This window comes from Panthera leo, chromosome B3 (assembly GCF_018350215.1).
Source record: "Panthera leo isolate Ple1 chromosome B3, P.leo_Ple1_pat1.1, whole genome shotgun sequence".
Classification (NCBI taxonomy): domain Eukaryota; kingdom Metazoa; phylum Chordata; class Mammalia; order Carnivora; family Felidae; genus Panthera; species Panthera leo.
The window spans coordinates 6729797-6750739 of NC_056684.1; the positions used below are offsets into that span (position 1 = coordinate 6729797).

A 20943-nucleotide genomic window follows, 5' to 3' on the forward strand; every position below is an offset into this window, starting at 1 on the left:
CCCAGGGCCAGGCACGGAGGGGTCTGCAGCGCTTTCCCAAGGAGGGTGGCTCGGCCCGATGCAAGACAGCCCTCTCGGAGGCATGACCTGCTCTTTCCCGTCTACATCCTCGCTCCACACTTCTCGGAAGTGATGTTTTCCCTTCAAAATTCAAGCATATGTTGTGTTTGACTCATAAAACAATCTTTGGCTTGGGGCGCCTGGGTGGCTCAGTCAGTTAAGCATCCGACTTTGGCTCAGGTCATGATCTCACGGTCCATGAGTTCGAGCCTCGTGTCGGGCTCTGAGCTGGGAGCCTGGAGCCTGCTTCGGATTCTGTGTCTCCCTCTCTCTCTGCCTCTCCCCCGCTCATGCCCTGTCTGTCTCTCTCTCAAAATAAACATTAAAAAAATTTAAAAACAATCTTTGGCTTAACAAAAAGATGAACTACCTTTTAGTTTAACTACTTGAACTTTATCTCCTAAACTCCACGTAGAGTAGAATGTTTACCCTGTGGCTTCCACACTGACCCATCACTGCGTACCTCTCCTCTCGGGTCTGAGAAGCCCGAGCCTCCGCTGGCCTCGGTTGCCTCCTCTGACCTGTGGCCCCTTCTAGGGACGAAGGGGTCGCCCTCCTGCCCCTGCCTGCACCCCCGCGACCGATGAGGGTCTTACCTATGTTGCAGTTCTTGCCGGTGGGGCCAGGGGGGTACAGGCCTGTGATGTGTCCCTCTGTCTCCTGGCAGATTGCACTACCACAGGGCTCCTTGGCACAGGACCTGGCAGGGGCTGCGGCTCTCAGGGAGACGCTGAGCGTCAAGAACACAGCGGCCTGGGGTTGTGACCTCAAGGTCGGGGCACAAGAACCCCTGGAGCCCACAAGGCTGCTTTGGGTCAGCATGTTTTTGGGGTCTCTGTCCTTCTTGGGCACCTGGCCCTAGCATCCTGGGGGAGGGGGTGGGGATCTTTGACCGGGAAAGGTCTCTCAGCCCAGAGGGAGGGGCAAGGGATCCCAAGGCAAAAAGCAGGGGAAAATCATCGGCTTCCAGTGCCTGGTGCCTGGGCTGCGTCGAGGTGAGACCATCACCATTGTACAGAGAAGTCACCTGTACTGGGGTGGGGACTAAATGACACTTTAGGACAGCCAAGATGACACTTCATACTTTCCTAAATTGTGCAGGTCTTATCCCTACACGAAATAAATATCTGGGCATAGATGTCATCAGATTCATTCTCTCCTCTCACGAAGAAAGAGAAACTCCACGGGGAAAGGGCGCGAGTAGAATTTCTAGCATCGTGTAAACAGTCATCCTCCTCTCTCCCTCTGCCAAGTACAGATAGTCGAATTCACATATCAATGTTCTTGTGATGTAACTCCACTGTAACAGTAACAACCACTAATCACTAAGTGTGTGCCATGTGAGAAGCAGGACGCTAAGTGCTTGCTCGGTATATATTTATATCCTGTTTAATAGTCCCTGGTACTATTCCCATTTTACAGGGGAGGCTCAGAGAGGTTAAGAAACTTACCTGAGGCTGCACAGCTAATCTGTAGTGAAGCTTGAATTTACACTGCCTCCTACTATGCTACAGCCTGAACTCCCCGAACACATTTAAAGAAAAAAAAAAATCCCAACAATACCTGCAACGGTTGCCGCGGATTCATCTGTCCCTCCTGGAGGAGTTGGGATGGAAGCATCTGTGGGGAAGGTGGCTGTTTCGGCTGTTTGGGTCTCTTCTCCTGAGTGCAAGGGGCTTGAGGACTCGATTTCTAGGTGTGCCTCTGCAGGGCGCTGGGTCTGCTGGGTCCATTCAGACTCTGGGACGCTAGTGCCGATGACCACGTCCAGCCCTGACGTGTGACCAGACAGGTCTCCGCCGATTTCAGTCCTGTCTCCAGAAGCCATCGGAGTGGCCGAAGCCCAGCCCGATGCCTCTGTGCCCACATCGTGGGTGGTGGTTGGCTCCTCCCGTGCTTCCGGGGTGGCCGAGCCCTCCCCGGGGCCTTCCGGAAAGGCTGAGGTGCTGCCGGTCACCGCCAGGCCTGAGCCTCCCTCCACATCAGCGTCGGGGAAGGTGGAGGTGGTTTCACTTACATCAGGGGACCCGGAAGCCCCTCCGCTCACCTCAGGGGCAGCAGACGCCCCCGCTCCAGCCTCAGGAAAGGCAGGTGTCTCGCTGCTGGATTCCGGGACCGATCCTACCCCAGACCCGGGGAACGTTGGGGTGGCTCCACTCATTTCCCCAGACGCAGAGGCTTCTCCACTGGACTCGAAAAGCCGGGGTGTGTGTGTCACAGGGGGTCTTTGTGCAAGTTCCTGGGACACAGTTGGTTCAGTGACACCCTCCACGAACTCAGAAGTGATTAAAGTGACTTCTGGAAGTCCTGAGGCCTCTCCACTGGTGCCCGTGGCCGCAGAAGATTCGCCACTTACATCCACAGTGCCAGAAAAGTCCCCACTAAAATACGGAGTACTTGATGGCTCCCCACCGGGCTCCACCAGCCCGGACTGTGGCCCGCTCAGGTCCAAAAATCCCGAATGCTCTCCAGACACGTCTGGTGCTCCAGAATGGGCACCACTGAGTTCCACAATGCCCGAAGGCCCTTCTCCTGCTTCTTGGGCTGTTGGAGCCTGGGTTACAGATTCCACCAAAGTCCTGTCTACAAGAGAGACAGTGGGGAAACCGGAAGCAAGTCCACTGCCGTCATATGCTCCTGAGGGCAGGCTGCTCCCGATCTCTGCCCCGGAGGATTCTCCACTGACCTCAGCTACTGCACTTGGCAGGCCACTGAATTCTGGAGGCGGGGAGGTAAACCCGCCGGAGTCAACTGCTCCAGAAGACCGTCCACTGACATCCATGATCCCAGATGTGCCTGACAGACCTGCCTCCCCGGAAGGGAGTCCACTGAGTTCCACAGACCCCAAGCCTTCTTCTTCTTTAAATGTAGTTGGGGTCACTTCGACCAAACTGGTGTCCACAAACGTAATGCCAGAAGATTCACCGCTGCCACTCACGGCACTGGGAACCAGGTCAGGGATTCCAGAGGTCGTGCCACTGACACCAGGGACCCCAGATGTTTCCCCACTCAGGTCGGTTATGCCAAATGGTTGACCACTGCCAGAAAGAACTCCAGAAGCTTCTCCACTGACATCTGGTTGGCCGGAGACCAGTCCACTGAGCTCAGTCACTGCAGATGTTTCCCCAGAAAACCCTGATGCCTGCCCACTGACTTCAAAAAGCCCAGATGTTCCCCCGCTGATGTCAGGAAATCCTGACGGCTGTCCACGGACACCAAAGAATCCGGATGTTTCCCCACTGATGTCAGGAGACCCAGAGGCTTGGCCACTGAGTTCAGCTCCTGACGGGAGTCCGCTAACTTCCCCGCTAATGTCCAACTCGCTGGAGGGCAGCCCAGATGTTTCTCCGGCACCACTAATGCCAATAGTCCCCCTCCCTTCCAGTTCACTTGCAGTGGTGGTTGTGACCACTTCCACCAATGTAGTATCCACTAGGGAGACGGTTGGGAATCCAGAGGGAAGTCCACTAAAGTCAGGTAGGCCAGAGGATGGGCCACTTCCAAGGTCCACCCCAGAATACTCACCACTAAATCCAGATGGAAGGCCACTTGCTTCTGGAGCTTGCCCACTTCCTAGAGTTCCAGAAGGTATTCTGCCTAAGTCCAAGTCTCCGGAAGCTGACCCAATCAAGTCTTCTTTCCCAGAAGGCAACCCACTGAGTTCCTCAGCTCCAGAAGCAGAGGTCTCCAGACCCTCCCCTCCAGAATAAAATTCACTGAGGTCCCCTACTCCAGAAGCAGAAGTCTCTGGATGACCCTCTACTCCAGAAGGCAGCCCGCTGAGGTCCCCTACTCCAGAGGCAGAGGTCTCTAGACCTTCTCTTCCAGAAGGAAGTCCACTGAGGTCCCCTATTCCAGAGGCAGAGACTTCTGGACCTTCTCCAGAAGGCAGCCCGCTGAGGACCTCTACCCCAGAGGCAGAGACTTCTGGACCTTCTCCAGAAGGCAGCCCGCTGAGGACCTCTACCCCAGAGGCAGAGACTTCTGGACCTTCTCCAGAAGGCAGCCCGCTGAGGACCTCTACCCCAGAGGCAGAGACTTCTGGACCTTCTCCAGAAGGCAGCCCGCTGAGGACCTCTACTCCAGAGGCAGAGACTTCTGGACCTTCTCCAGAAGGCAGCCCGCTGAGGACCTCTACTCCAGAGGCAGAGACTTCTGGACCTTCTCCAGAAGGCAGCCCGCTGAGGACCTCTACTCCAGAGGCAGAGACTTCTGGACCTTCTGCAGAAGGCAGCCCGCTGAGGACCTCTACCCCAGAGGCAGAGACTTCTGGACCTTCTCCAGAAGGCAGCCCGCTGAGGACCTCTACCCCAGAGGCAGAGACTTCTGGACCTTCTCCAGAAGGCAGCCCGCTGAGGACCTCTACTCCAGAGGCAGAGACTTCTGGACCTTCTGCAGAAGGCAGCCCGCTGAGGACCTCTACTCCAGAGGCAGAGACTTCTGGACCTTCTGCAGATGGCAGTCCGCTGAGGTCCCCTACTCCAGAGGCAGAGACTTCTGGACCTTCTCCAGAAGGCAGCCCGCTGAGGACCTCTACTCCAGAGGCAGAGACTTCTGGACCTTCTCCAGAAGGCAGCCCGCTGAGGACCTCTACTCCAGAGGCAGAGACTTCTGGACCTTCTGCAGATGGCAGTCCGCTGAGGTCCCCTACTCCAGAGGCAGAGACTTCTGGACCTTCTGCAGAAGGCAGCCCGCTGAGGACCTCTACCCCAGAGGCAGAGACTTCTGGACCTTCTCCAGAAGGCAGCCCGCTGAGGACCTCTACCCCAGAGGCAGAGACTTCTGGACCTTCTCCAGAAGGCAGCCCGCTGAGGACCTCTACTCCAGAGGCAGAGACTTCTGGACCTTCTCCAGAAGGCAGCCCGCTGAGGACCTCTACTCCAGAGGCAGAGACTTCTGGGCCTTCTGCAGAAGGCAGCCCGCTGAGGTCCCCTACTCCAGAGGCAGAGGTCTCCAGGCCCTCACCTCCAACTTTAGGAATGCTGGGCCCTGTAATTCTATCTTCATCCCCGGAGGCCAGTCCACTTTCCACAGGCAGGCCTGAGCCCACTGCAGAGGTGAGACCACTGGAGTCAAGATCTCCAGAGGGCAGTCCACTTGAAATTTCCCCTGAGGGCTGTCCACTGGAGTCCAGACGTCCTGAAACTTCTCCACTGCCTGTGAAGTCACCACTGACTTCGGGTACCCCGGATGCCTCCCCAGAGCCTGGCAGCTCAGTCCCACTGGGCACTGGGGGGGCAAGTGTGGATGGCTCCTCCCAGGGGAAGGGCTCCTCCGAGGGGCCTGGCTCCTCCGAGGGGGACGGCTCCTCTGAGGCTGAGGGCACTTCCGTTCCAGAAGGGCCTTCTGTGCTCTCCTCTGTTGCTGCGCTGGTGGGAGGCCACGTTGGAGGGATCCCTGGAAGAAAGGAAGAAGAAAGATGAGGTGTGGATTTAGTAACCCTGCCCTATTTAAGCTCACTCGTTCCTTCCACAGCAAAATGTTGCTTGAGAGGTGTGTTTAGACATTTTCTAGTGGAGCCTTGCTCAGTGTCTGGGGAAGGCAAGGAAGGAGGGGACCAGGAAGCGCCCCACCTGGCCGCTGTGCTCTGTGAGGCTCCAGGGGATGCCATCCCCCTGGAAGTAGGGGCCCGGCTCCCATGAAAAGTAATCAAGGGCACCTCTCAGGCACCTCCATACTTGGATCTTTTATCTAAATCCACGATTTGCAAAGTGTGGTCTCTGAACCAGCAACACCAGCATTGTCTGGGAGCTTGATAGAAAAGCAGATTCTCAGATCTCACCCCAGTCCCACTGGTTCAGGGAGACTGGGGTGGGGGCGGCATGTTGTCTTTTTTTTTTTTTTTAATGTTTATTTATTTCTTTTGAGAGAGAGAGAGTGCGAGTGGGGAAGAGGGGCAAAGGGAGGGAGGGAGAGGAAGAGGAAGAGGAAGAGAGAGAGACAGAGAGAGAGAGAGAGAGAGAGAGAGAGAGAGAGAGAACCCTAAGCAGGCTCCACACTCAGTGCAGAGCCCAACACAGGGCTTGATCTCAGTAACCATGAGATCATGGCCTGAGCAAAAATCAAGAGTTGGATACTTAACCGACTGAGCCACCCAGGCACCCCAGCTTTTTGTCTTTTTTTTGAATATTTATTTATTTTGGGGAGAGCACAAGCAGAGAAGGGGCAGAGGGAAGGGGACAGAGGATCTGAACTGGGCTCTATGCTGACCGGTTGACAGCAGAGAGCCTGATACGGGGCTCGAACTCACGAACGGTGAGATCATAACCTGAGTCGAAGTTGGACGCTCAACCCACTGAGCCACCCAGGTGCCCCAGCATGTTATCTTTTAATAAGCTCCCCCACCCCCAAACCCTGACAACACTGATGACCCCTCAAGTTTGAGAATCATTCATCCAAACCATCCCTTCAAGGCAGGGGAGGCCAGCTGGTGTTGTTTGCAAAAATACATCAAGTACATCAACTTTTTCAATTCTGAGAGTGCTATTACAGAGGATTTGGAAAACAGAGGAAAGAAGCCCCATCACGCTAAATAATCATGATGGCATTCTTTTTTTTTTCCATGTTGTTTCCTTGGGCATTTAAAAACAACCTAGCTGGGATTGGACCTCGCATGTTCTTTTGGGCTCATTTCTTAGGTAGAGAGCCTGAGCACAGCGGGTGCTATCCCTCCAGGCAGAATCTTGGCGGTGGGTAGGGGGTTCAGGACAGCAGTCGTGGCATTCAAGAGGACTTCCCGTGGAAACTCCCACTAGCTGCTGCCAGGATCCTGTGCCAAGCCACACACTCAAGCCAAAGAGGACTCAGTTATTTTTGTCCTGGTGAAGGGGGAGGTAAGGAAAGGGTCACAGGCGGGTGTGGCTGCTGGGTGAGGTCTCTGGGCCAGGATCCCACCTGCTCCACTGATGCACCCTCACCTTCTGGCATGGAGGGAGGCCAGGCTTTGTGTTTCCAGCAGCCAGAGGAGCGCCGAGCACGGCTGAATTGCTGGGGAACAGTGCACTGAGTGACTAGATGAGGAACTGGGAAGCTCTGATGGACTCGTTCCTTCAAATGAACGTGCCCCTGGGTGAGGTGACTCTACTGAGCACACACACATTACTGTGCATTTAATTCAGCCTTACGCGGGGATGCCTGGATGGTTCAGCCGGTTAAGCGTCCGACTCTTGATTTCAGCTCAGGTCACGATCTCACGGTTCATGAGTTCGAGCCCCACATCGGGCTCTGTGCTAACAGTGCAGAGCCTGCTTGGGATTTTCTCTCTCTCCCTCTCTCTCTGCCCCTCCCCTGCTGGTACTCTCTCTCTCTCTCAAAATATAAATATATAAGTAAATATTAGCATATCCAACGGCCCTGAGAAGGTCTGCAGTGAGGAAACCTGTTAATCTTTCTGTAAGCCAGCATTTCCCTTATGGCCACAAAACACTTTTTCCAACAGGGTGAGGGGCCTAGAAGTTTTCACCCGTCGAGTCCCATCTGATTTTATCAGGACAGATGGGGCTCAGGAAGTTCTGGCTGGGGATGCCTGGCCCAGAAGAGACACATAGAAGGAGGAACAAAGCAAGGAGACAGGTCACGGTCACACTTTCAACTACCCCTCTGGGTCCTCACCCCTCTATTAGAGATCCTCCCACAAGAGAGTTTTTAAAAGGCTGGAAGGTAGGGGTGCAAATGCAGGAAGACAGAGTGAGAGGTGCTTTATGAACAAGGCTGCCCCTTTCTTCTCTTGACCGTTGTCCTAGAGGCCAGTTGCGGGGGCTGACGTTGCCCAGAGCAGCACATTCAGCTAGTGTGACACAGAGGGGACACAGAGCACATGTCCCACCCTAGGACACACCCCAGAGCCCTAGCCACACAGACCTGGTGATGGGGAAGTGCCTACTGGGGTGTAGGCCAGTTCCCATTCCGTCTGGTTTTCTGGCTCAGTGGTGAATTCTGGGCTCGTCGTGGTCTCCTCTCCGGAGGGGACAGCAGCCACACCAGGCACCACTTGGGTAGCGATCCATTCCTCCACAGAGGGCGTGGCTGTGCCACCCTCTTCTTCTCCTGGAGAGGGCGCTGCTGAGACACCTAAAGAGATGAGGGTGGTGAGAATTCCTTCCTACCAGTGACCCATCCCAGGTTGGCCCTTCTCAAGGGGGGCTAGAAGATTCCGAGAGGGGCCAGGCTGGTGCAAAAACCTTGCTAGACCTCGACAGTCCCCCCTCCTCCAAACCCAGTGAGATGGCTTCTGTCTTCCTCAATAAGAGCTGTCTGCATCAATGACACAATTTTGATACGCACACACCATCAGCACACACATTATTTCAGGGCGGTCTGGGACATCTCTTCTGCAGAATCTATTATACATGCCAGGCATTGTTTAAAGGTGTTATGTATATAAAATCATTTTATCCCACAACAGCCTTATGAGATAGGTACTATATCATTTACAGCTAGGGAAACTGAGGCACAGAGTTAAATGACTTGCCCAGGGTCAGTGGCTTATAAGAGGCAGATCTAGTCTTTGAAGGAAAGCATCTGGCACCAGCCCCCGCTCTCACCTACGGCATGACGCTGCCTTTCCTGGGGACAGAAATTATGGGTCAAAAATAGGAGGCTGTGATTTAAAATCCATGAAGTCACCCCAGCACTGGAGAGTGAAGGAGGGACTTATTGACTGGGGGTAACTGTTTTGGTTTGGGGGAAACCAGAGGTGGGCTTGGTCGGGAAAGAGGCCAAAACCTCTTGGCAGTTACAGAAAAGGCCGAGTTCACGGAAGGTCGGGGACTGTGCACGGGGGGTGCATGGGTAAACATTTACAGGGAGACTAACTGGTGTGGCTACTGCTGCCCGGGGGGCCCGACAGCGGTACTGGCACAAGAGCCTCGACACATCATCCTCTGGGAGGGGTTTGGCTTTCGCGAGGCTGGCGGTGCAGGGCTGAGCTTTCTCTGAGCTGGGTTTTAAAAGGTGACCCTGGAAGTCTGAGAAACTTGGCAAAGCTCAGGTCTTATTTTTCATTAACTTTGTTTTGTAATAATTCTACATTCACAGGAAGCTACAAAGACACTCAACTTTGATGCATCATATATAAAACACGGCTCAAGCTGCGACTACAATCTAGGTTCCAGTCAGTGCTTTCAGACCCGCCGATCTCATCCCTTCAGAGCCCCGCCCTAAGCCTTGGCCCCGCCCTAGCCACGCCCTAGCCACACCCCCTGGGCCGTTTGATGACAGAATTCTCGGAACTCCGGCTAGTAAAGTGGTTTGATCCGCACTGGGTCCTCAGTACAGGTCAATTAAAAATCTGAGTTTCTGGTGTTTAGTGAAGCGTAATAGAACACTTGGACTCAACTCCTCACAAAAATATCTGGAAGCAGGAGAAACCTTGGCAAGGGTTGCAAATTAAACCAGTATATATATGTGTGCATGTGTATATGGGTGTTATTTACAACAGTAAAGCTAACATTTGCTGAGAATTTACTATGTCCCAAGCACAATGCCAAGTGTTTTGTGTGCACTATCCCAGTTTATCGGTACAGCAACTCTTTCAGGTAGGAGCTATTACATCACTATTTTATAGATGAAACAGAGGAACAGAGAGGTTAAGTGACTTGCCCAGGGTCACACAGCTATTACGCAGAAGAACTGTAATCAAAATTCAGGTCAACCTGATTTTAGAGCCCCAGCTTTCACTTGCCTCTCTCTGCCTGTCCCGGAGGAACTTGAGAAGGATGTACATGCCTTGGGGTCAACGCTCAAGATCATGCTAGCTCCGGAGCTGGCCCTGCCCAAGAGGGACTGACTTTTCCCTCCTTGCTCTGATGGATGGGGATAGCGGGCAGGAGTGAAGGTGTGAAGGGGTGAAGCCAGAGGAGCCACCCCCAGGCAGAAGGGAGGCTGGAGGAGAGGTGAGAACACGTACCTCGGAAGCAGAAGGCATGATGCCGGGACAGTGGGTCCGGGAGGCCTGTCTGGTTGGGGTAAAGGTAGACCGTTCTCACGCCTGGCTTGTCTCCGCCACAGGAGGGCCTCGGGGTGACGATGGGGTAGCGGAGGCTGCCGTCGGACAGCCAGCCAGCATAGCACTTGTCCAGGCCCTGGCTCCAGGCGGCGTAGAGCTGGCCCGTGGAGGCCAGTGTGGCGTTGTGGGATTCACAGAATGCCAGGGCCTCCTCGAAGGTGAACTGCTCCGGGCGTGTGACAAAGAACACCTCCCCTGGGGGCAGAGGCAGGTGCAGGTGTGACCCTCATGTACACAGCCAGAGCAGTCTCAGCTCACCCAGGGGCCGGGGCAAGAGAATTGAAGCCAGTTGGTCACTCTACATGGAAACAGCCTCCCTCCTTCTCTGTTTTCTAGACTGCCCCGTCACACTTGGGCACCCCCCTCCTCTGCTAAGAGAGGCGTTCCCTTGGGCACCTTCCCTCCGACCCCCCTGTGCTCCCTACACCACAGCACTTAAGCATGGAGCACCCGAATGCTGTGGACCTGCAACCCCCACCCCCACCCTGGGGGCTCCTCGAGGGGAGGGGTGGGTCCTGTAGCCCCTCTTGGGGTTTTGGTCCCCACACCCAGAACTGTACCCAGCTGCTTGTCTGAACTGGGGGGAGGAGGTTCACATTTAGTGGACACCTACTGTACCGGGCCCTTCTCATACACATCTCATTTAATACTCACAGAAATCTCTGATATGAGGCACAATCAGCCCTATTTTATAGATGAGGAAACCGAGGCCCACAGAGGTTAAGTAACCTGCCCCAGGTCCCCAAAACAGGTGAGTGGCTATACCAAAATCTTTCTAGAATAATGCCAGCATTTCCAAAATTGGGTTCTATGGGATAGTAATTTGATGATTATAATTGAAACGAAAAGACGTGAAACGCAACAAAATAAAATGTCTGTGGTTGACTAAGCTTGGGCACTTGGCTAAGCACAGTTAAAGAGGTTTTTCTATTGCAGGACTTCTCAGAGGCTTTCATTTGTTCCAGGGCACTGAGATTCTCCAAGAGCCAGATGGTGGAGACCTCGCCTGCAATCCTGGGGGACCCATATGAACCATTCCGGAGGGAGAGAGGGAGCTTGGCCCGAGAGAGGGGCTGGGCCGGCCTTTCTGCCCCTGGGTGGGAAGAGAGCCGGGGGGATGGTAATTCCCCCTCCTCTTTGTGTCTCCCCATCAGCCCCCTGCCTGGCTGGGGCCCCAAATGCGAGAATGTGGCTTGTACCCTCGAGTCTGTCCACGTAGCAGTAGACATCATAGGTTTCTGACGGTGGCCGGACGCCGTAGGTCCTGACTCCCGGGCTGCTGTCTTTATCACCCACACATGGGGTTCGTGGGCTCACGATGGGGTATCTGCAAAGGAGGGCAGGAGGGGCACCTGAAAGCCTATTCCAGGGGCCGGGAGAGGCAGGGCCCGGGGTGAGGCTGGCAGGCCTCTTGGGACTCTGGCAGGGTGCATCTTCAGTGACAGCAGTCCCCTTATGTGGCAAGCTCCCCGTGTGGCTGAGGAAAGGGTCTGGAGGCCCCTGGGGGGATTCCTGGCTTCAGAAGAGAGCCGGTTGTATAGAAGGGCATTGGGTCAAGCTGGAGAGGACCCGGGCGGGGGGGCCTTGAGGAGAGATTCTCCCTCCCTGTTCCTTGGGGGTAAATGACCAAGGACTTAATGTCACCCGGGGCCCTTCGCCACCGACTCAGGATAATATGCCTTGGTTCTGGGGGAGAAATTAGGGGAGCAGCCATGGAGTCATGAATTCGTTCATTATTGCACAGTGTATTGGGTGCCCACTGTGCACTGGGTGCCGTGACAGGTTCTGGCTCCCCAAGCCCGACCCCTCACGGTTCTGGGCTGGAAGCGGGGCTGGGCTCATCCCTCACCTGACAGTCTGGTCTTGCAGCCAGCCAGCATCACACTGCTCGTAGCCTGCTTCATAGGCAGCCTGGAGCTGCTCCGGGGAGGCGATCACTGCCCCGGTGCGTAGGCAGGCCTGCTGAGCTTCCTCAAACGTCAGGGCGTAGCGGGCAGAGCCTGGCCGGTAGTGGAACACAACCCCTGGGTGGGGAGGGGAGGGAGAGAAGGAGAGACGAGGTAGGCTCAGGGCAGGGACTGGATACCAGCATGCCGGTGCCCATGGGGCGGGTCCTCATGGCTTTGAGGGCGTGGAGGGAGCTCTGGCTCCTTGAGGAGTGACTTCCCTTCACCCCCTCCTTCCTTTCCTGCTTCTGATCCTCTTCTCAACCAAGCTGGTTCCCTCCGCTTGTTCAAGCTGCTCCTGAACTCCATCTCCCTGAGAAAGCCTTTGATGACTCTTCTGCCCTGGGTGTCCCCAACCTTCCTCTTTGGGCCCCTCACTCCCAGACTGCTCATTTGTCCCTTTACCCTTTAAAACAAACGCATTTTTTTCTCATGACAAAAAGAATACACGTTCATTACAGAATATTCGGAAAATACAGAAAAGGCTAAGGAATACACCAACCATTAGCATTTCTTCCACTTGGCCCAGGGGCCAGGGGGTGGGCGGCCTCTCTGAAAGTGGCTGTGAGAGTTTTTGTGGGTGTGCACCAGGCACATTCTGGGGAGTGTCCTCATGGCTTTGGCCAGGTGCCCAAAGGGGCCCTGTCTTTGAGCCCCCCATTTACTCAGCCTTTCCTGTTGTATCCAGCCGCACACACACTTCCCTGGGTGATCGGCCAGGTTATATCGCAGCTGCAAATCCCACATCCTCTGTCCTGTGGCAGGTGCCCATCCGTCCATTGGCGCCTTCTCACATGGTGGCCAGTGGGGCTCTTCCCAGTCCCGGGCCAACCCTCAGACCCGGCCATTGTTGGCGTTACCCCCCGGAACTTCCAAACAATTTCTCCTTCCCAACGTATTGTGTTTCTCTGGGCAATTCAGGCTGAAATCCTGCTTGGTGGCATCATGTGTGTGATGGTGGAAGACAGTGACTATTTGCTCTTCCCCCAGGAGGGGACACCACCAAGGCCCTTAGGAAAGCCACCCCAGAATGTCCTTCTGGTTCTTGGATTGGAGTATGGGGAACAGCTGAGCTCTATGTGACATGACATCCAAAGTCTCCAGACATTCCTTAAACACCTGGAACACCATCATCCTAGATCAGGGGTTGGCCGACATTCTGGAAAGGGCCAGACAGGACACATTTCACTCTTCATGTGAAGAATGGTTTCTGTCACAACTACTCAACTCTGCCATGACAGTCCTAAATTAGCCACAGACATCACGTGGACAAATAGGTGTGGCTTTGGTCCAATCAAACGTTATTTGTGGACATTAAATCTTGAATGCTATATAATTTTCGTTATACGTCACAGAATATTAGAATATTATTCTTATTTTGACTTTGTGCCCCGGCTAACTAAAACTGTAAAACTATCCTTAGTTTGTGGGCCTTATAAAAATAGGTGGCGGGGCACCTGGGTGGCTCAGTTGGTTAAGCGTCTGACTTCGGCTCAGTTCATGATCTCCCAGTCTGGGAGTTCGAGCCCTGCATCAGGCTCTGTGCTGACAGCTCAGAGCCTGGAGCCTGCTTTGGATTCTGTGTCTCCGTCTCTCTCTGCCCCTCCCCTGCTCTCTCTCTCTCTCTCTCAAAGTAATAAAATAAAAAAACATTGAAAAAAATTTAAAAACAGGTGGCAAGCTGGATTTGGCCGCCGGAACTTGGTTTGCTGACTCCTGTCCTGGAAGGCCATTGCTGTGAGAAGCCCTGGGGTCACCTTTGTAGAAGTTCTCAAGTGGCTCTGTTCTTTGGGGGTGTCTGATGGGGCAAGAAGGACCCCTGGACAAAAGAGGCCCAGTTCTTTATTCGATTTCACCTAGACCCATGTGGCATCTTTACCTGCTTGACACATAGTCTGGTTTCTACCTATAACTTCATTCGAAGGAAATGCTCTGTGGCAAAAAAGCATGGAGGTCACCGCTCTGGCCCATCCCCCTTTTTTACAAACAAGGAGAACCGAGTCTGACAGGAGAAAGCCTCGGCCCAGGTCTCAAGTTAAGCTGAAGGTACATCCCTAAGGCCAAGTTCTTTCCACCTGCCCCTAGCCCCCACGCAGCCCCCTGAGGGGCGGGCACTTACCCCCTGGCAATCGTGGCCGCCCGGGAACCTCGGTGGCGCCTGGGACTGCGGTCACCTGCACGACATGGTCCTCGCTGGTGAAGGCGGTGAAGGCCAGGCCAGGCGTGGACTCCTCGGGGACACCCCAGGGCCTGGTGGCCTCTCCAGTCCTGTTCTCAGCCTCAGGGAAGGCAGTGGTCCCTACTTCGGGGACAAACGTGAAGGGCTCCTCGGGCTCCGGGATAGTGGGGGAGACGTCAAAGATGGGTTTCACAGTAAGGATCACGTTGCCTCGGGCTTCACCCTCGGTGACGTTTCGGGGCAGAGGCAGCTCCACATCAGGCCAGGTCACTGTCTGGATGGTGATGTCCTCCTCACCACCCACCCCGAAGAAGTTTTCTGGGATGTCCACAAAGTCTTCACCTGGGGCAGGGGGAAAGACCGGCTTTAGGGGCTCAGCCTGGGGCTGGCTTGAGGGAGACGGGCCTCGGATCCACCGGCTTCCCCCACCAGGGGAGGAAAACTCATGGTGCCTTGGCACCTTGCCGGACCCTTTGCAGGCGGCTTCAACTCTGCGCGCGCTCATTCTAGGAGGCCTTTCCATGTTGCAAAAGAACGCGACATCATCATAGCACGAGATATTGACCAAGCAGCTCACCGCTCAGAAAACCAGTCCAGCTCCAGGATTCGTTCTTGATCAACACCCATTGCCTCCTTACCTATCGTCCAGGTGCCTTGTTGACCATCTGACGTTGTAACTAGCCAATAGGACGTTGTAAATCAGTTACAAGGTGGAACTGGAAAACCTTGCCAAAGATGTGGGAGCTCACGAAACGGATAAAAGTGACATAAGGCACCTGCGTGTCTCTGTCGTGAGCAAACGAGGGTCTGGCAGAAACGACCAGCCCATAATTTAAGAAAGATGAAATCCACAAGGGTGCTACCACTTTGAAAAAGCTGCCAAGGATACTGAAAGGTTAAGAGAGGCTTTGGGGGAAATCCTCATTACTTTTGCAAAAATACCCATCTTCACGTAAGACCAGCTATGACGGTCAAACGTGAAGTGAGCTATGCCATCGCACCGTCATCAATTTTGTCATAAAGTGATGCAGCCCCATATTACTGGGGGTTTTTTCCCCCTCTAAGAATTAGCATGGGATTGTGATTCTAACCTCGACTGTGTGGACTATAAGAGAAAAATCTCATTTTTAAAGGTTTTAGTCTAAATTTTCAAAATAAATTGCCTGTCAAACCTCTCCCCCCGCACTCTTTTTAAGTGTGCGTCTTTTAAAGCACATTTTAAGTGTGCGTCTTTAAAAAGCCCGTCTTTTTAAGCACATTTGCTTTAAGAGGGTGGGTAACAGTGCCCGCCTGTGCGGCATGGTTCCAGGTCAGGGCCCCGCCACCTTCCCCGCAGACAGATGGGGAAGGCGAGGCTTTCCCCGGCCTCACAGTAAACGTTGGCAGGGCTGTGATTCAAATCTGAGAAAGCGCAGACTCTAAAGCTCGTGCTTTTAACCCTATTCTGAGCCGACGATGAGACAGGGCTGGATGCCGGTGCCTACAGTGGTTCTACGTGACTCTTCCAGGAGCTAGTGAAAACGGGAGTTGCTGGGGCCCCTGGGTGGCTCAGTCGGTTAAGATTCCGACTTCAGCTCAGGTCATGATCTCACAGTTCGTGAGTTGGAGCCCCGCATTGGATCCTCTGCCTCTCTCCTCCTCTCGCTCTTTTGTTCTTTCTCCCTCTAAGGAAGGAAGGAAGGAAGGAAGGAAGGAAAGAAAGAAAGAAAGAAAGAAAGAAAGAAAGAAAGAAAGAAAGGGGCGGGATTGCTGAAACATGAAGTTCAGGCACCCTGTGGCCCCTTGAGAAGGAGTAGAAACAAACCCCCATTCCAAGCCCCCCTCCTCTGGGCCCCAATTTCCGTGGCACGACCCCCCTCCCGGCCCCCAGTCCCCCCCCAGCCCCACCTGTGTAGCAGATGGCGTCGTAGCGGGATGAGGGGTCAGGGTAGCCCGTCTGGTTGGCATGCAGGTAGACGGTCCTCACGCCCAGCAGGTTGCCCCCGCAGTTGGGCCGGGCTTTGGAGATGGGGTAGCGCACACTGCGGTCGGCCAGCCAGCCAGCACTGCACATGTCCATGCCGCTCTGCCAGGCCAGGTAGAGCTGGCCCGTGGTGGCCAGCCGGGCGCCCAGCCGCCGACACTCATTGGCTGCCTCCTGGAAGGTGAACTTCTCCGGAGATGTCGCATAGAAGACCTCGCCTGCGAAGGACGGGGCCGGCAGAGTGAGGATCTCCCTCCCCGCTCCTGCCCTGCATCCCCAGCCAATCCATGTGGCTGCTAGGATCCCAAATCCTGCTCCAAATCATCCTTGCACGCACTCTGTTGTGGAACATCCTCCTCCCGGGGCATCTCTCCTACAAGTTAAGCACTGCCTATGCAAGCAATCCTTTACAAAACTTCCCATTCTGACGGGACAAGCAGGCATTGAACTCTGACCCTTAGAGCAGTGGTTCTCAAACTGGGGTCTCTAGCCTGCAGCATCCATAAGGGCATTAGTGGGGGCTTCTGAGCTCTTTTTACTATTTGCAAAAACCTAAGAAAGTTATGTGAGGGGGGTTAGGGGTGCGTGGTGGGCACCTGTTCTCGGGGAAGGTGCTGGCTGGCCCTGTTCAGGGGCAGCTCTGATGGGCAGTGCCCAAGAATGGGGACACAGCTGCTTGCTCCTTAATAGGCTTTGGGCCAAGGCATAAGAATGAGGAAAAGGAGCACAGAGGTGAGAAAGCGGGGGACTGTCCCTGCCTCCAATGAGTCAGGTTGTCAGGTCTTTTCCTGGGAGAAGCTGCGAGCTGGGTTGGGGCTGGGGCTGGGGGCAGCGGCTGCGGTCTGGAATGTCCAAAGGGGTGATGGGTACAGATGGGAGAAGAACTGTCATCCACATGCCTGGGTAACTTGGGAAGCTCTGACTGGGACCAAAATTAGCACCCTCTACAAAGCAGAGAAAGACTCCAGGTCCCTTCCCGCTATCCTCCAGGGCCCTCCAGAACCAGCCCACGGAGACTGCCTGGATGGGGCTGGGGGCCGGCGGCGGGGAAGCTGAGAAGGGGGGGGGGGCAGCCAGCTCTCCTGGGAACTACGTTTCTGTTCGGCCCACCCTGGAGCAGCCTGGGGTGTCCTTGGTGAGGGGGGCTGGGCTGGGCTGGTGCAGTGGACCTTGGGACGGTGACGGGCTGGTCCGAGCACTGAGTGGTGGGGCATCCTGGCTGGGAGGGGCGGTCCCAGGGGAGAGACAGAGACAAGCAATGTCGGGCCCAGTAGCGGTGCCAGACATTTGGCAGGTGCCTGGGGCCCCTGAGGCCCTTTCCCAAGTGGACAGTGAGGGGCCTGCAGGCCCTTTCCCTCCTTCCCATTCTCCCTGTGCATGGCAGAGGGGTTGAGTATGGGGTGCAGCTGGGCTAGAGCCCTGCCCCAGAGGAGGCCCGTGTGATCCCGAGTGTCAGTGGGGAGAAGGGCACCGGCAGGGGCTTTGGGGACGGGGGTGGGGCCTCACCTTCCATGTCTTCAGCGAAGCAGTACACATCATAGGTCTCATTGGTGTCTCGGATGCCGTATGTCCTCACGCCCGGAAACTCATCCTTGTCCCCATAACAGCCTTCCCTCGGAGTGTGGATGGGGTACCTGCCAGGAACCCAGAGTGGGGGCGTGACATTCAGGAAACAGAAGGGGCCTGTGGCCTGTGCCCTTGTACCCTCCCTCCGACGTGGGAGGAAACAGTGACTCACTGATGTGTTTGCCAGCATCTGCCCTGGGTACGTGGACCACATGTTTTTACAGTTTTTCCCAAGCTTTACCGAGATGCGTGTTTTCAGTTTGTGGTGACTACAGGCAGCCCCCTTTACCGAATATTTATCAGTACTGAACATATTGTATCAGGGGCCTGCAAACCTCTTCTGTAGAAAGGCTAGATGGTAAATATTTTAGGGCTTGCAGCCTCTGGGGTCTCAACTTGACCACTCAACCCTGCCACCGTGGTGTGAAACCACCACAGGGTTCCGACACAACTTTATGCACAGAAAAGAGGATGGTTGGATTCGGCCCGTGGGCTGTCCCTTGCTGACCCCTGCTTTGTATCATTTGGGTCTCACGTCAACCTAATGAGGCAAGTGCTATAAAGACTCCATTTTAGCCTGGAAGAAACTGGGGACCAGAGACGTTAAGCAATTTGTCCAACGTCACACAGCGGCTAAGTGTCAGAGCTGTGGTCTGAGCCCAGCTGTTTGTGAGCTGGGGATGTGGGCTCTTGGGCTACGTGAGGCCGCTGTCTCGTCTTGTTTTCCTTTTAGTGGGTGTTGTGTCCTAAAATCTCAAAGATTGCAAAGATGTTTTCCTTTGTTTTCCTCTGGAGGCTTTGTGGTTCTGGTTTTTCTTTCGAGAGCTGGGATCCATCGTGAATGGATGTCTCCTCTCGCCTGAACAGGATCGCTCTCACAGACTGAGATCCCTCGAGGGCAGAGCTCTGTCTGTCCTGCTGGGCTACCCATCCCTCAGCAGCTGTACTTGTAGGGGGGAAAATGTGCCAAAAAGCTCAATTTATATATGTCTTGCATTATTAAAAACAACAACAAAAATAAAGCAGCTAAAAAAAATACACGAAACACCAAAGTTAAAATTTTTTTTTTAACGTTTAATTATTTTTGAGACAGAGAGAGACAGAGCATGAACGGGGCAGGGTCCGAGAGAGAGGGAGACACAGAATCCAAAACAGGCTCCAGGCTCTGAGCCGTCAGCACAGAGCCCGATGCGGGGCTCGAACTCACGGACCGCGAGATCATGACCCGAGCCGGAGTCGGACGTTTAACTGACTGAACCACCCAGGCGCCCCGGAAACACCAAAGTTTAAAGGACCAGTGAAGACATCATGCCAAAGGGGAATGTGGGCAGAAAGGAGAATGATGTGTAATTTGCACGGAGAAAATGATCGTGTAGGGCAAAGCTGCTAGGATTTGGACCGGTCGTGGTGCCATGGGATTTCCACGAGCAGAACCCCCAGAGACCCCAGGACATGTCCTGGCTCCCTGGGAGCTCCCACATGAGCATGTCTGAGACGGATTGCCCTGGGCACATTTACCGTCTTGCAAATTACACTGTATATTCAAATGAGTACAATAACCCTCCCTTTTTTTTTTTAAAAAAAAAGTAAGGCACACAGGGGCGCCTGGATGGCTCAGTCGGTTGAGTGTCCAACTTTGGCTCAGGTCATGATCTCACAGTTTGTGGGTTCGAGCCCCACGTCGGGCTCTGTGCTGACGGCCCAGAACTTGGAGACTGCTTCGGATTCTGTCTCCCTCCCTCTCTCTGCCCCTCCCTCACTTGCATGCACGCTCTCTCTCTCCCTCTCAAAAATAAATAACATTAAAAACATTTTAAAAGTAAGGCACATAAAGGCCTTCTGTGGCAAGTTCTGTATTATTTTAGAATTCCTATCGGCTAATAAAAGTATTTCCACGGTAGCACTGGAGCTATCCAGAAAAGCACCTGATGAGCTTTCTGTTAACAAAATACCTGAGACCTTATTCTATCTTACCGCATAGGATAAACAGCCCCAAATCCGCCTGTTTCTGTGTAATGATAGACGTATTGTCACAGTCGGCCAAGGCACTTACTCCAGCCCCCACCGAGGCCGGCCGTGGTGTCGGGCTGGCACCAGCTCCGTGCCGGTCGGTGTTCCGGTCCATCGCCCGCCCCGCGGGTGGCCCCAGGGGGCTCACCTGACAGTCTGGTCGGCCAGCCAGCCGGCGTCGCACTGGTGGAAGCCGTCCTCGTAGGCAGCCTGCAGCTGTTCGGGTGTGGCGATGATGGCGCTGTTCTGCAGGCAGGCCCGCTGTGCCCTGTCAAAGTCCAGCGTGTAGCGTGTGGAGATAGCTCTGTAATGGAACACGATGCCTGCAAGACACGCGTGGGCGGGACAGCAAGTCAGGCACGGCCTCTGGCCATCGAAGACCTCGAAGAGTTGTGGCCGTGGTCCCTAAGGGGCCCGAGGGACATCTGCCCCGGGCCTCTAGCTGATGCCTAGACCTCCTCTCCACATTCGCACGTCAAAGACCTCGAAGAGTTGTGGCCATAGTCCCTAAGGGGCCTTAGGGACATCTGCCCCGGGCCTCTAGCTGATGCCTAGACCTCCTCTCCACATTTGCACGTGGCCCTCTTGCCTTTGCTGAAACACCTCCGGTAACAGGACCTCACTACCTCACAAGGTATCTTTTTTGAGTTTCTATAGTTCTGATAATCAGGAAGTTCTTTGAATTCAACTAAAATCTGCCTCCTTTTAATTTTTTCTTGGAACCCCATCTTTTCTCTGGGGAGAGGGACACTTAGAGCCCCATGTATCCTCAGCCCAGGGGCATCCTAGTGCGAGCCCTGTCCTCAAGCCAACCGAAAGGCCACAACCATTCCCTGTGGGCCATCGAGAGAAGGGAACCAGAGAGACTTCATCTTTTTCTTTGGCTTCTGGAACAGAATGGGGCTGGGGGAGGGAAAAGACACCTGGGTGAAGAGTCACTTCCAGGGAAACTTCAGGCAGGTCACTTAATCTCAGTTTACTAGTCTGTAAGATGGGGAGGAGCACAAGGTCCACTGAATCCTGGGATTGCTGTGCAACGCAAACTTTCATTTACAGGTGACTAGGGTTAGGATGTGTTTAAATCCCTCAAAGTCCAGAGAGAATGACAGTACCAGCTCCGTGTTATAGGGGCAGCAGCTGAAGCTTAACTGACTTGACTGAGGGAGGTGCAAGCTGGGGGTGGGGGGAAGCTGGGATCTGAAAACCAGCCTGT

General features: G+C 54.4%; 1 protein-coding gene across 2 annotated transcripts in view; it reads right to left on the reverse strand.

The window, feature by feature from the left end:
- The window catches only part of ACAN (aggrecan), a 67200-nt gene that overhangs the window by 15019 nt on the left and 31238 nt on the right, over positions 1-20943 (reverse strand). For both annotated transcript variants that reach the window (XM_042941039.1, XM_042941038.1), the window contains exons 4-12: positions 19879-20053; positions 17661-17788; positions 16079-16372; positions 14132-14533; positions 11916-12090; positions 11266-11393; positions 9968-10261; positions 7921-8130; positions 1624-5457 (exon numbers count right to left, since the gene is read on the reverse strand). In XM_042941039.1, coding sequence (XP_042796973.1) covers positions 1624-5457; positions 7921-8130; positions 9968-10261; positions 11266-11393; positions 11916-12090; positions 14132-14533; positions 16079-16372; positions 17661-17788; positions 19879-20053 — 5640 coding nt within the window. The remainder of the gene's footprint in view (positions 1-1623; positions 5458-7920; positions 8131-9967; positions 10262-11265; positions 11394-11915; positions 12091-14131; positions 14534-16078; positions 16373-17660; positions 17789-19878; positions 20054-20943) is intronic.